The 13,974-nt window shown below is 47.4% G+C and overlaps 1 protein-coding gene across 2 annotated transcripts; it reads right to left on the bottom strand.

Annotated features, from left to right (window-relative positions):
* Positions 1-359: 359 nt before the first annotated feature.
* On the bottom strand, positions 360-10,518 carry SRSF7 (serine and arginine rich splicing factor 7). 2 transcript variants are annotated; one of them, XM_073672587.1, is made up of 8 exons: positions 10,348-10,518; positions 5,849-6,029; positions 3,875-4,051; positions 2,404-2,478; positions 1,946-2,047; positions 1,806-1,853; positions 1,159-1,191; positions 360-1,023 (listed from the first exon to the last, which is right to left on the bottom strand). In XM_073672587.1, the coding sequence occupies exons 1-8, from the start codon at positions 10,373-10,375 to the stop codon at positions 969-971; spliced, it is 699 nt and encodes a 232-aa protein (XP_073528688.1). In that variant the 5' UTR covers positions 10,376-10,518; the 3' UTR covers positions 360-968. The 2 variants fall into 2 exon arrangements, with proteins under 2 accessions (XP_073528688.1, XP_073528689.1); XM_073672588.1 differs by having other exon boundaries at positions 3,899-4,051.
* Between the last annotated feature and the right edge of the window lie 3,456 nt (positions 10,519-13,974).

The raw sequence follows: 13,974 nt of genomic DNA, 5'->3' as shown, positions 1-13,974 counted from the left end.
ACTATTTTGTGTGACATATCTCTCTGATTTAAGGGCATGAAAATTCAAAGTTTGAAAATTGCAAAATTTTCAAAATTTTTGCCAAATTTCCGATTTTTTCACAAATAAACGCAAGTGATATCAAAGAAATTTTACCACTATCATGAAGTACAATATGTCACGAATAAACAGTCTCAGAATCAGGGGGATCCGTTGAAGCGTTCCAGAGTAATTGCTTCATAAAGTGACAGCGGTCAGAATTGAAAAAATGGGCCTGGTCACGAAGGCAAAAACAGGCTCTGGTGCGAAGTGGTTAATTAAACTAGTTTTAAACCAGAACAAGTAACAAACACTGCATGGAAAAGAACAGCAAACAAGGATATTGGAAAAAAGAAAACTTTATTTAGAACATCTCGTATGCTGAAGTTCCAAAATCTGCAGTTTTAAAGCTCTATAGACAGATTGAGAAGTTGTTTCCTTTATACAAGCTGCTCAGGTAATAGACCACAGCACAAATCTTCATATAACAGCACAATATGGAAATGCAGAATCATGTTAGGGCAAAACCACAAAGGACCCAGAAACCATACTGCAATTAATCAGGTATAGCACATGTCAGGCGAGCCACCAGTTTGTCAAGAAAATCACATTCAAATTATTTACTCAAGAGTGCAAGTAGCCATATGCATCAGGCAAGTCATTTATTACAGTTTTTAAAATGGGTCTTTTCCCTCATGCATCCCCAAGTATCCCTGCACTTTTAGGATAGGAAATTCTAGTCAAGACAGGTCACAATCATTGAACAAGTACTTTTAATTTAAAGATACAAAAGTTTCACTTTCAGATGACAGAATATAACATACATTGTACGCTAGCCTACGAAAGTGACTTAAAAACAATTCAAAAGGTGAAAAAAATATGCATGTCTGGCAAGTGAATGCCATAGCAAGTATGTAAAAAAAAAAAGAAAAAAAAAGAAAAGTGGAAGTCTAGCCATTCCTCTCTGGGCTTATGCTCCTTCGTGGGCTCCGGGATGGTGAGCGGCTGCAAAGAGAAATCAGTTAGTATCTTGTGAATTAAGACTTTCCCCAGAGGCACAGAGATGTGTACATATATTTTATCTAAGAGTAGACCACTAACTATAACTATATGTGTTGAGGAATAGAAAATGTGACATACCTTCTTTTGGGAGTAACAGATCTGGACTTTGATCTAGAAATGAAAAATTTAGAAATGTATTTAAGAACCATCAATAAGCAATCCTTGAGGTCGCTATTTTGCTGATGAGTCTTGTGACATTGACTGTCAGGATACCAGTGGAGAACACTGGGCTAAGATGACAGAATAGAGCTTAGCATAGCTTATTTTCTGCTGCATTCTCCATTAAAAAGTAATGTACAAAACAGGACAACCCCCACCCCCTCAAAGGGGTGTTCTGGTGCCATTTGCACATATCTTAGGTGAGGGATGACATTACATTATAGGCCACATGCTTATAGTGCACATGCAATAGCACATTTAAATGAGTCAATAGGCAAATGTGCAGAAATACTCATTACTGATCAGCCCATATAAAAAGGACACTTAATAAACTAGTAAAATGATCATTCATCAGGTAATTAGAAACTGTACACAGGACAATGTAGTGCCAATAATTTTTAATGCTGGCATAAACAATTGCATTAACAGTTTTTCACATAAGTTCACCTTAGCTCATGTAAACATACAAACAAGTGCAAACCAACTTGTACACAGGCATTCCACGCTCATTATTAGGTTCAAATCAGTACATCTAAATGAATCAGAGAAGTGAAATGCATTCTTACCTGCTTCTGGGGCGTGTGACAGACCTGGATCTGGAGCGAGACCTAGATCTGAAAACAGTTCAGATATTTTAGATCTACCACCAAATAATACAAATCCAACATTACACACAACCCACTTAGGTTTTAGAATTTTCACTTACCTAGACCTTTTAACTGACGGAGATCGTGATCTGCGTGGGGAACCAGATCTTGACCTACGAGGTGAGCCAGACCTAGACCTACGGGGAGAACCAGACCTAGACCTACAAAACAGAATATTGCACAAGACAAGCTTTAAATAGTTTCTGAAAGACAAATCAAAGCATTTACCCTGCTCAATTTGTGCTAGATGATGACCAACAGGGCTGAGGAGTCTGAGTCATGCAGTCTGTCCATTTTGGTGGAGTCCGTATAAAAAGGACTGACTCCTAAAATATATAATAAACTGGGTACTGATTATCTTTCTACAGTTACCACCATGAGCTCTTATATTAATTTCCAAATTCGTGACCACAGTATTCAAGTCAGTATTTAATAGTCTGCAGAAGGTGTAAGATCTCAGCACTAAAATTTTACATTCCCATTATTTCACTTTAAAAAAAATTTAAAAAAAACTCACCTCCTTCCTCGGCTTCTGCTTCTAGAACGAGTGTATCGCCTTCCCCGGGATCTTGAGTGAGAGCGAGACCTGGATCTGAATATTTAAAAGTAAAGTTATCTTCTATTTAGAAATCATCAATTAGGTAGACTACAGTCAGACAGCAATGAGCGTCTGATATCAGGACACCTATTTGCCTTGAATAGATCTACCTAGGAGAAACTGGTTAAATAAAAGGAGTTTCACTTTACAATAAAATGAAAAAAAAAAAAAAAAAAAAAAAAAGATGAAAAAAAAAACAAACAAAGAAACAAAACAAAAAAACCAAAAAAATAAAATAAAAAACAAGACTAGAATTTGTAGTAAATAAACCTTGCAAGTCTGCAGGTCGACCCTCTTTGGCCTCAAGGTCTAGAAGATCTAGACGGTCTAGAAGGATCTACCAGCCGATCACTTCATCTACTGTAGGTCTTCAATCTAACGACGATCATACTGACAGCCATATGAGCCAGGTGAGGCTTGATTGACGTTTTTTCTAGATGGGAATGTGGTCAATCTGTAGTTCTTTTCTAAAGCGGAGGGGTGCCCCAATTGTATGCCAATATTACTCTGATACGGCGATCACAGTAGATCGTAGATTTCAAGGCCTCTACAGAATCTTAAAGGATGATATAGTTGTAGAAGGCTTGAGGGGATCTGGCCTCTTATGCTGATCACCTCAAGGTCTAGCAGAATCATAAGGTCGGATTTGCAAGGCGCCTCAGCATGAAATCTTAAGGCTCGTGACATTCTGAATCAAGTCGACTGACTCAAACGAAGAAACCTGTAAGGTTTTGACCAGGTTGATTATTAATATATTTGAACAGTGCAAAGTCATCACATAAGCCATAATGCATAAAAAAGCAGCAGCACACAAAATCCATTAACTGCTATAACTGCCCAATTTAGGTTACTTCAGCCATAGTAACTAAAATGCTCACTTCCTCCCCACACCCAACTTTCACTTCAAGTTTCTTGTACGCTGCAAGCACATGCATACAAAGCTACAAAGTCCTATTAACATTTAATCCAAACATGTCAAACATTTAGCCTTAGGGCAAAAGAAAGTCCATCAGCGACATTTTGCCTAGGAGAGAAATTTAATTTGCATTTTAGAACTTTTTGTTGGGTAATAGAGATCTTACGTTTCAGTAATAAGCTGTAGATAACCATCTTTTCTGCATATTAAACGGCACAGAGTAGTCTGTTACTATAACTGCCCACAGACTTGTCTGACACATTTGTGCATGCCAAAAGCTAATCTTTAGTGTGAACCTGCCAGCCCACCCCCTTCTGGCCTAACATTGCACAGCCCACCCCCTTCTGGCCTAACATTGCACTGGGTTCTATATTCTTCATTCTACTCGTTAAAAGCAGCTGCTGCTTTAGGACTATCACTGCCAGCTTTCAGTATTGCTGAACACCTGGCTACTCATCAATAAACCCAGTGTACCTGCTTCTCCTACGTCGGCTGTACCTTAGGCAGTCATAAGCATAGTGACCCTTTTCACCACACTCATAACATCTATCACTTGGATCAAAAGGACGACGAGCCGGGGGTCTGTCGTAGCGAGATCGCCGTGGCATGCCTGTGGACAGCTCTACTCGAACTCTTGAGCCACAAATAACTCTGTAAAGATAAAAACTCACAATTAATATATTGTTAAAGGAAATCTGTCACCACTTTGGAGTTATCAGACCTCTACTATGGCCATACAGGGTATAGAAAAGTAAATCTATACATATGTGTATGGCCCATAGTAGAGGTTTGATTGCAGAAAAAAGCACTTTAACCCCTTAACTGGTTAGGTGGGTTTTGCCACACCACAGGGAATTTTTGTTCGGCTGCCATTCATTGAAAAATGCTGGTATGAGGATACGTGTCTCACTAGCTTCCATCCATTTGTGGGTGTCAAAAATTTGTTATACTCATGTGTAATCAATCGTCAACAAGAAAATGATAAAAACAAACGTGATCTTTGCATTTTCTGTAAAAATAAGAGATTTCTAAACACTGTGGTATAGGAAACCCCACATCACTAGTTGCGTGACAAAAACCCCACCTCACCAGTTGAGGGTTAATCAACTATTTTGTACAGGCTTGGCGTCCGGGGGATTATGTGCATCCGCCTATGTGCTTATTATTCCCCCAAATCCCTGCTTGTATGCTTAATCATCATAATCCCCCTCCCCTGGACATCACAAGGCCTATGACAGGCCCTGTGACGTGCACTGTGCTCCCTGACTTCTTGGGCATGCGCAAAGCGCGGCTCGCAGAGCATGTTCTATTGCACAGGGGAATCACTCGTCACTTCCGGCGCATTCCCAATAGAAACCTGCAGCACAGTGCACAGGCAGACGGGGCCAGGATGAAGCAAAGCGTGCTCTGTGAGCGGCGCTTTACGCATGCCTTGGAAGTCAAGGAGCACAGGGATGTGCAGAGAGGGGGGGTATAGGAAGGGAGGGGACCCTTATGCAGGGATTGCTTGGCATCCTCCGGACGTCAAGCCTGTACAAAATAGAATTGATTAAACCGCTTTTCTCTGCAGTCAGACCTCTACTATGGGCCATACAGGTATATCTAGATATACTTTTCTATAACCTGTATGACCATAGTAGAGGTGTGAACACCAAAGTGGTGACAGATTCCCTTTAAAAACATGATGAAGATATACACCGTCTTTTCAACCACCCTCTCAACTTAGCACATTTAGTAAGAGTGATACCAAATGCAAGAGTCCCCATAAAGGGCGGTGTGCAGATGTTTTATAGCATGGTTTGTTGTCTTTTAAACTTAAAGGGGTTGTCCAGGTTTGGAATGAAAGTCAGCAGCCATGCCATGACTGCAGACTTCTGAATCCTCAGTGTGCGCAACGCACACAGTCCGGATTCTCCAGTGACAGGAAGTATGCGATTTGCTTACATGCGCTGACTATACTGCCTCATTCAATTCACTTGTACAGAGGGAGCCTGCACACATCCACTCAGCATGTGGCTAAAATTAGGAAAGTCGCATTCTTCCATCATGCGACTGCCCACTCTCACCATCAACACTGGAGAATCCTGACAGCATGTGGTACGCATGGTGTGAGGATTCAGAAGTCTGCAGACTTTCATGCTAAATCTGGACAACTTATTTAAACACCAGTAGGTCTGTTGCTGCTGGCTCTCCCAGATTGCAAGAACAGTCAGGATTCGATCATAGACGTGCTTCCCATTGAAATTAAGAGAAATTACAAGAATTGTACATTTGTAATCTCGGCTACTCCCATTCACTATAAATGAGAGCAACAACATCCTGCCTCCTAGCAACCAGGAACACTGCCAGTCCACTTAGGATTGCTGCGGTTCGTGACATATCTTAAAAATGATGCACATATTTAATGAACTTTAGTACAGCATAGAAAAAAAAAAGTGAAGCACGTACTTTCCGTCTAATCCGCGCACAGCGTCTTCAGCGTCCCGCGTGTCTTCAAACTCTACAAAAGCAAACCCAGGAGGGTTTCGGGCAATCCAGACTGTACGCAGGGGGCCGTAGTAACTAAACGCACGCTCCAACTCTCCTTTGCCAGCTCCAGTTCCTAGATTACCAACATAGACTTTCGCTTCTGAAGAAGGAAGAAAAAAAAAAAAAAAGTAAAAATTTATACAAAACAGCTACAAAAAATCAGTGTGAACCACTTGCAGGTATCACTTTTAAGACCCATTGTAAGGCTATGTTCAGTATTTTACCTCAGCATCTGTAAGCCAAAACTAGGAGTGGAACAGTCAATAGAAACACGTCAGCACTTCTACATTGTTCACCCACTCCTGGTCTTGGCCAGGGTGGTTCCATAGAGACGGACACCTATATGCAGTATACTACATCTAAGTGTCCGCCTCCAGTAGGCATATACGACCAAAATTATGCACGGCCAAGCGCGTTCGCTCTGTTAGCACAATTAAAGTCTATGGCCTTGTCAGCACATACACCAAAGTGCCATTTTGCAGGGGGGGGGGGGGGGGGGGGATGTTCAGACGCAAGCACCAACGGGAACAAGGAACGGGTGGCAAAACGCATTATAACAACCACCCTTGCAAATACCGAACGTGTCCTAGCAGGTTATATTCCTTACAAAGAATTGTCCATCAATATTAGAACCATGGGGGAAGGGGCTGGACAAGATTTGAACTCCACTAATGAATGCCACCACAAGCAGACCCCTTCATTGTTACCAAGCGGAGCGCTGTACTTCCAGTAGTGGTTGTGCCTGACAAATCAATACAGTTCAGGCCCAATGAAGAAACAGAGACAAAGTTGCAATATCAAAACAAAAAAGACCTGCTACATGTTGAAAAACTGTCATATCCTGTACATAGCAAGTTAAAGGATGCCTTGATTTCTCATCATCTGATTTGGAGGACGTCGGCTAGATTTCTACAAAACGTTGCAATATCAGACACAAACCAAGGTATGAGGCCACGTCTGTTTACTGGGTTTGGACCAAGATAATAAGCCATCCCAGAAATCCTGAAGATGAGGCTCTGAAAAGCTGAGTGGGACGAAGGACAAACATGTGCACCTCCAGTCAATCTCTATGATTGGGTGAGATGGCGTAGTGGACCACACATCTCTGGCAGCATCATAGACAAGGTATGGAGCTGGGTGCATGCTCGACCTTCGCTCAGAAGTGCTTTTCAGAGCCCAGATCTCAAGATCGCTGGGAGACCCAGCCTAGAAAAACCCTCTAGAGAATGTGAGTCATGTTCCCTTGGTAAAGACAAATTAACATGAAATAAAAAAAGGCCCACATTTCTGACAGCATATGCCAGACAGAAAAAACAATACTGTGGGGAGCAGCAAGAATAAAAATTGATAAATATTTCAAATTTTGAACAGATCTTTAAAAGGATATTTTCAGCCCTGATTATTTCTAGCAGAATGAAGATCTGCTCACACTCTACAATACTGTAAGGCTATGTTCACATGTTGCATTTTTGTAGTGCTTTTTTTTTTCCTGCAGGAAAAACCTACTCTCAAGGCATTATGGGTATGCGCTCCCGATGTGTCCAGGCTGGCAGTCCAGAAGCTGCGGAATAGAAGCCTGTGGCTTCCGCTCATTTTATGCAAATGAGCGGCAGTCTTTCACAAGGGGACTTTCCCCATAGAGGTTAGGTCTATAGGGAAATCCCGCATGCGAACACGCAGAGAAATCGACATGCTGCGGTCTGGAAAGATGCACCGCATGTCAGTTTCGGCAGGTGATCTGCAAGTGCCCAGATACGCATAGTGGACATGGGATTTCTACAAATCCCATCCACTATGCTATAACAGCTGGCCACTGCAGGTTTGACACTGAGCGTGTACATAAAGTGCAGCACAGATTCATCTCAACTAAAAGCAGAGATCCTTAGATCAGGAACAGTACAGACATTATAGGACCTTTCATAACTTTCCCAAATTCTGAAAAAAATTCCCACATACTGCATTGTACTACTGTACCCCATTTATTAAACATTTTAGAAGTCGGTCCATTTTATACCTACTTCACCAAAATGGACACCGACTGGCAGTGACCACCAATATGGAGGCTAGAACAGGGTCAGGCTCCAATTCAGTGGAAGCAAAGTCTAGAAAACAGCGAAGAACCAAAAAAAGGTATGAGGAAGGGGCAGGGGGTGAACTACAGGCAAGCACCGAGGTCACTGACCAGGGAGCACATGACTGACTGCAGGGGTACAATGATGTAACGAGCCGCCTATGGGCCCCCCCACCTCCAGGCTCGCTCACTAGGGCCCCCCCGCATCCACCTCCAGGCACGCTCACTCGGTCCACCCCCCCCCCATCCACCTCCAGGCTCGCTCACTCGGTCCACCCCCCCCATCCACCTCCAGGCTCGCTCACTTGGTCCACCCCCCCCCATCCACCTCCAGGCTCGCTCACTAGGGCCCCCCCCCATCCACCTCCAGGCTCGCTCACTAGGGCCCCCCCCCCGCATCCACCTCCAGGCTCGCTCACTAGGGCCCCCCCGCATCCACCTCCAGGCTCGCTCACTAGGGCCCCCCCGCATCCACCTCCAGGCTCGCTCACTAGGGCCCCCCCGCATCCACCTCCAGGCTCGCTCACTAGGGCCTCCCCCGCATCCACCTCCAGGCTCGCTCACTAGGGTCCCCCCCCCGCATCCACCTCCAGGCTCGCTCACTAGGGCCCCCCCCCCCGCATCCACCTCCAGGCTCGCTCACTCAGTCCACCCCCCCCCCGCATCCACCTCCAGGCTCGCTCACTCAGTCCACCCCCCCCCCATCCACCTCCAGGCTCGCTCACTCAGTCCACCCCCCCCCCACCCACCTCCAGGCTCGCTCACTCAGTCCACCCCCCCCCCCCATCCACCTCCAGGCTCGGCTCACTGGGGTCCCCCCCCCGCATCCACCTCCAGGCTCGCTCACTGGGCCCCCCCCCCCCGCATCCACCTCCAGGCTCGCTCACTAGGGCCCCCCCCCGCATCCACCTCCAGGCTCGCTCACTAGGCCCCCCCCCCCGCATCCACCTCCAGGCTCGCTCACTAGGGTCCCCCCCCCCATCCACCTCCAGGCTCGCTCACTAGGGTCCCCCCGCATCCACCTCCAGGCTCGCTCACTAGGGCCTCCCCCGCATCCACCTCCAGGCTCGCTCACTAGGGCCCCCCCCCGCATCCACCTCCAGGCTCGCTCACTCAGTCCACCCCCCCCCCCCCCGCATCCACCTCCAGGCTCGCTCACTCAGTCCACCCCCCCCCCCATCCACCTCCAGGCTCGCTCGCTCAGTCCACCCCCCCCCCACCCACCTCCAGGCTCGGCTCACTGGGGTCCCCCCCCCCGCATCCACCTCCAGGCTCGGCTCACTGGGGTCCCCCCCCCCGCATCCACCTCCAGGCTCGCTCACTAGGGCCTCCCCCGCATCCACCTCCAGGCTCGCTCACTAGGGTCCCCCCCCCGCATCCACCTCCAGGCTCGCTCACTAGGGCCCCCCCCCGCATCCACCTCCAGGCTCGCTCACTCAGTCCACCCCCCCCCCCCCGCATCCACCTCCAGGCTCGCTCACTCAGTCCACCCCCCCCCCCCATCCACCTCCAGGCTCGCTCGCTCAGTCCACCCCCCCCCCACCCACCTCCAGGCTCGGCTCACTCAGTCCACCCCCCCCCCATCCACCTCCAGGCTCGCTCACTCAGTCCACCCCCCCCCCCATCCACCTCCAGGCTCGCTCACTCAGTCCACCCCCCCCCCCATCCACCTCCAGGCTCGCTCACTCAGTCCACCCCCCCCCCCCATCCACCTCCAGGCTCGCTCGCTCAGTCCACCCCCCCCCCATCCACCTCCAGGCTCGCTCACTCAGTCCACCCCCCCCCCATCCACCTCCAGGCTCGCTCACTCAGTCCACCCCCCCCCCCATCCACCTCCAGGCTCGCTCACTCAGTCCATCCCCCCCCATCCACCTCCAGGCTCGCTCACTAGGGCCCCCCGCATCCACCTCCAGGCTCGCTCGCTAGGGCCCCCCGCATCCACCTCCAGGCTCGCTCGCTAGGGCCCCCCTGCATCCACCTCAAGGCTCGCTCACTCGGTCCACCCCCCACTTTCAGGCCTGCACGTGTCCCCCGCCGCTCCTGCAGGCCGTGCGTGGGATTTAGCAGGTGTCGTTATTTCTGCCGCCCATTAGGCCGGGCTGGTCTGCACACCCACACGACTGAAGGCGAGGCAGCGGGACACAGTGAGGAGGCACGCCGACATACCGAGCACATGGACCACCAGAATACACCACGACCCGCCATTACCTAGCAGTACTGCACAAAGCGCCAAACACGTGACCGCCCACACTGCAAAATGGCGACCGCAGGCCGAACGCGCTGCCGGAGGCAGAAGAGGAAAACCGCCCGCCTCAGGGACCGCCCTGCGTACCCCGTACCCGCTTACCGCCACTGTACCGGCCGTACCGCGACATGTCCGCACAATGCAGGCTACCACACCTCCGCCGCTGTCACTAGAGCGCAGCAGCCCGTCTCCCCGCTCTTTATCAGCCACCAACGGTCGTTGAAGCCGGCTATTGGCTAGTGGGCGATTACGTCACATGCAGCTCCTCCTCTTTTCGGGGGAGAACGTGCTTTTCTGCTGTTACCTGGTAACTAGGGAGGGGCGGGGCTAGCGGTGACCGTGCTGCGCCTTTGTTGTGCTGATAGCGTGCAATAGCACGGAGAGAGCAGTAATGGCTGCCGTCCTGCAGGGCAGTCTCTCCTTATCCCATACCCTTACATACACAGCCCACTCCTACCTGCTCAGTCCTGTCTGCTCCTAGGAAAGCAGTGAGGTACCAGCTGGCGGCCACGGTAAAGAAAACCGGTTGTTACCACTGGCAGCCGGTGACAAGCTTCTTCTAGGGCAGCTAGAAAGTGAAAACTGAGGGGATTGGTTGCTACAAGCAACACGTTTTATTTTAACGCAGGGATGTCAAACTCAGACACACAGAGGGCCAAAATGAAAAACTTGGACAAAGTCTTGGGCCAACCAGTATACAGAATAGTGGGCCTCACATAGTCCTCCATACAGTATAATGGGCCCCACATAGTCCTCCATACAGTATAATGGGCCCCACATAGTCCTCCATACAGAATGGGCCCCACATAATCCTACATACAGAATAATGAGCCCCACATAGTCCTCCGTACAGTATAATGGGCCCCACATAGTCCTCCGTACAGAATAATGGGCCCCACATAATCCTCCATACAGTATAATGGGCCCCACATAGTCCTCCATACAGTATAATGGGCCCCACATAGTCCTACATACAGAATAATGAGCCCCACATAGTCCTACATGCAGAATAATGAGCCCCACATAGTCCTCCATACAGTATAATGGGCCCCACATAGTCCTCCATACAGAATAATGGGCCCCACATAATCCTCCATACAGTATAATGGGTCCACATAGTCCTCCATATAGTATAATGGGCCCACATAGTCCTCCATACAGAATAATGGGCCTCACATAGTCCTCCATACAGTATAATGGGCCCCACATAGTCCTCCATACAGTATAATGGGCCCCACATAGTCCTCCATACAGAATAATGAGCCCCACATAGTCCTCCATACAGTATAATGGGCCCACATAGTCCTCTATACAGTATAATGGGCCCCACATAGTCCTCCATACAGTATAATGGGCCCCACATAGTCCTCTATACAGTATAATGGGCCCCACATAGTCCTCCATACAGCATAATGGCCCCACATAGTCCTCCATACAGAATAATGGGCTCCACATTGTCACCCATACAGAATAATGGCCCCACATAGTCCTCCATACAGTATAATGGGCCCCACATAGTCCTCCATACAATATAATGGCCCCATATAGTCCTCCATACAGAATAATGGGCTCCACATTGTCACCCATACAGTATATTGGCCCCACATAGTCCTCAATACAGTATAATGGGCCCCACATAGTGCTCCATACAGTATAATGGGCTCCACATAGTGCTCCATACAGTATAATAGATCATACATAGTCCTCCATACAGTATAATGGACCCCACATAGTCCTCCATACATTAATTAATCAGCAGGAATACGGAGTATTATATGTACTGCATATAGCTATTGATTTGTATATAATCCAATCCTGAAAAAACCCATGCTGGGAAATTTTGAACTGCACAGGTGCACAATGCCAAAGGCAGGCTATGAATGACAAATTAGCACCACCGTAGGTGGTAGATCACAATGTCTCACCTGTGTACCACAAATAAAATGAACAAAGCCCAGTCATTTTTCATTAAATAAGCACGTTGGTATTGTGTCTGTCAAATATAATGTCCATAGCTTACCCAGGGAGCAGAATGGCAAAGAGAGTGCAGCAGGCTGACACACAAGAGCCCCCTAAGAGACCCCTACGCGCGTTTCGCTTTCAATGTTACCGCTTCATCATGGGGGATATGGCAATAAGCCAAAGCAGGACCTTAAATTCACATGGTACCATATCACATGGTGTGGAAGTGGCCAATAATAGAACGTTCACGGCGCATGTGCGCTGCACTCCACATCCGGCAAGGACCTAAAGTATAGGTTACATGGGAACAGCATGCCACTCCCATTTTGATGACGCACATTGGCGCATGCGCACCCGGGCACACGCAGTCCGGCAATCCACCGGCGGCATCACTGTCACTGCGCAGGAGCCAGGACGCGTCACCAAGGCACCCGCGCACAACAGCACCAGACGCCCCAGGAATCCCGGGCATACGGTAACCGATCTGCGCACGTGCACTACGTCACCAAACGATATAAAATCAACATCCCCGGACAATAATGACATATAATAAAAAATATTGATATAAATAGCCACACATAGTATCCCCTTAGAAAAAAAAGAAGTTTTTACATATAAGTGACAAATCAGCAACAATATTATACAGTGTTGGCTTGAATAGATGACTTTCAAAAAAGGGGAATCCATATGTGCTAAACACAAGTAGAAGAGTCCAGTTGCCCCAGGGAAATTGAATAAGTGATTGGTCCAGTTTGAATGACCATGGAAAGAGGTCACTAATATAAGAAAAATGAGAATAAAATAAAATTAGAACTACAATAGACATAAAATTCAAACAAGAAAATAAACAAGGGAAAGAAAGGGATAAATAAAAAGAACAGGATTAAGGTATGGTCTACAGGAATGATGCAAAATTCACGGTCTCATTAAGGCCATGCGGGGTGATGGATCCCAATACAGCTCTTGTGTGTCAGCCTGCTGCACTCTCTTTGCCATCCTGCTCCCTGGGTAAGCTATGGACATTATATTTGACAGACACAATACCAATGTGCTTATTTAATGAAAAATAATGACTGGGCTTTGTTCATTTTATTTTTGATACACAGGTGAGACATTGTGATCTACCACCTACGGTGGTGCTAATTTGTCATTCATAGCCTGCCTTTGGCATTGTGCACCTGTGCAGTTCAAAATTTTCCCAGCATGGGTTTTTGCAGGATTGGATTATATACAAATGAATAGCTATATGCAGTGCTGTACACACTCTTGATGTAATCTTTGTTTGTCCTATCTGAATTTTATGAATCAATGTGTTTTTTAATACATATCCAATAAAAATTGATTTTACTTGAGTCTATAAAATACTCCGTATTCCTCCTGATTAATTAATGTTATAATTTGGAGTTGATGGGGTTGCAAAGCCGTGACTACCCGGCTGTGCTCCCAAGTACATATATAATGCCTAATCTGGGATTATCTGTGCTAAAAAATCCTCCATACAGTATAATGGGCCCCACATAGTCCTCCATACAGTATAATGGGCCCCACATTGGAGGGCTATACAGCCCTCCACGTGCTCGCCAGAGGTAGCCTGGCTGCCATTAGGTACCGAGATGAGATCCTCAGACCCCTTGTGAGACCATATGCTGGTGTGGTTGGCCCTGGGTTCCTCCTAATGCAGGACAATGCCAGACCTCATGTGGCTGGAGTGTGTCAGCAGTTCCTGCAAGATGAAGGCATTGAAGCTATGGACTGGCCCGCCCGTTC

This window comes from Phyllobates terribilis, unplaced genomic scaffold, assembly GCF_046119375.1.
Source record: "Phyllobates terribilis strain yellow unplaced genomic scaffold, ASM4611937v1 Scaffold_3__8_contigs__length_932513732, whole genome shotgun sequence".
Classification (NCBI taxonomy): domain Eukaryota; kingdom Metazoa; phylum Chordata; class Amphibia; order Anura; family Dendrobatidae; genus Phyllobates; species Phyllobates terribilis.
This window is presented reverse-complemented; position numbering and strand designations above follow the sequence as displayed.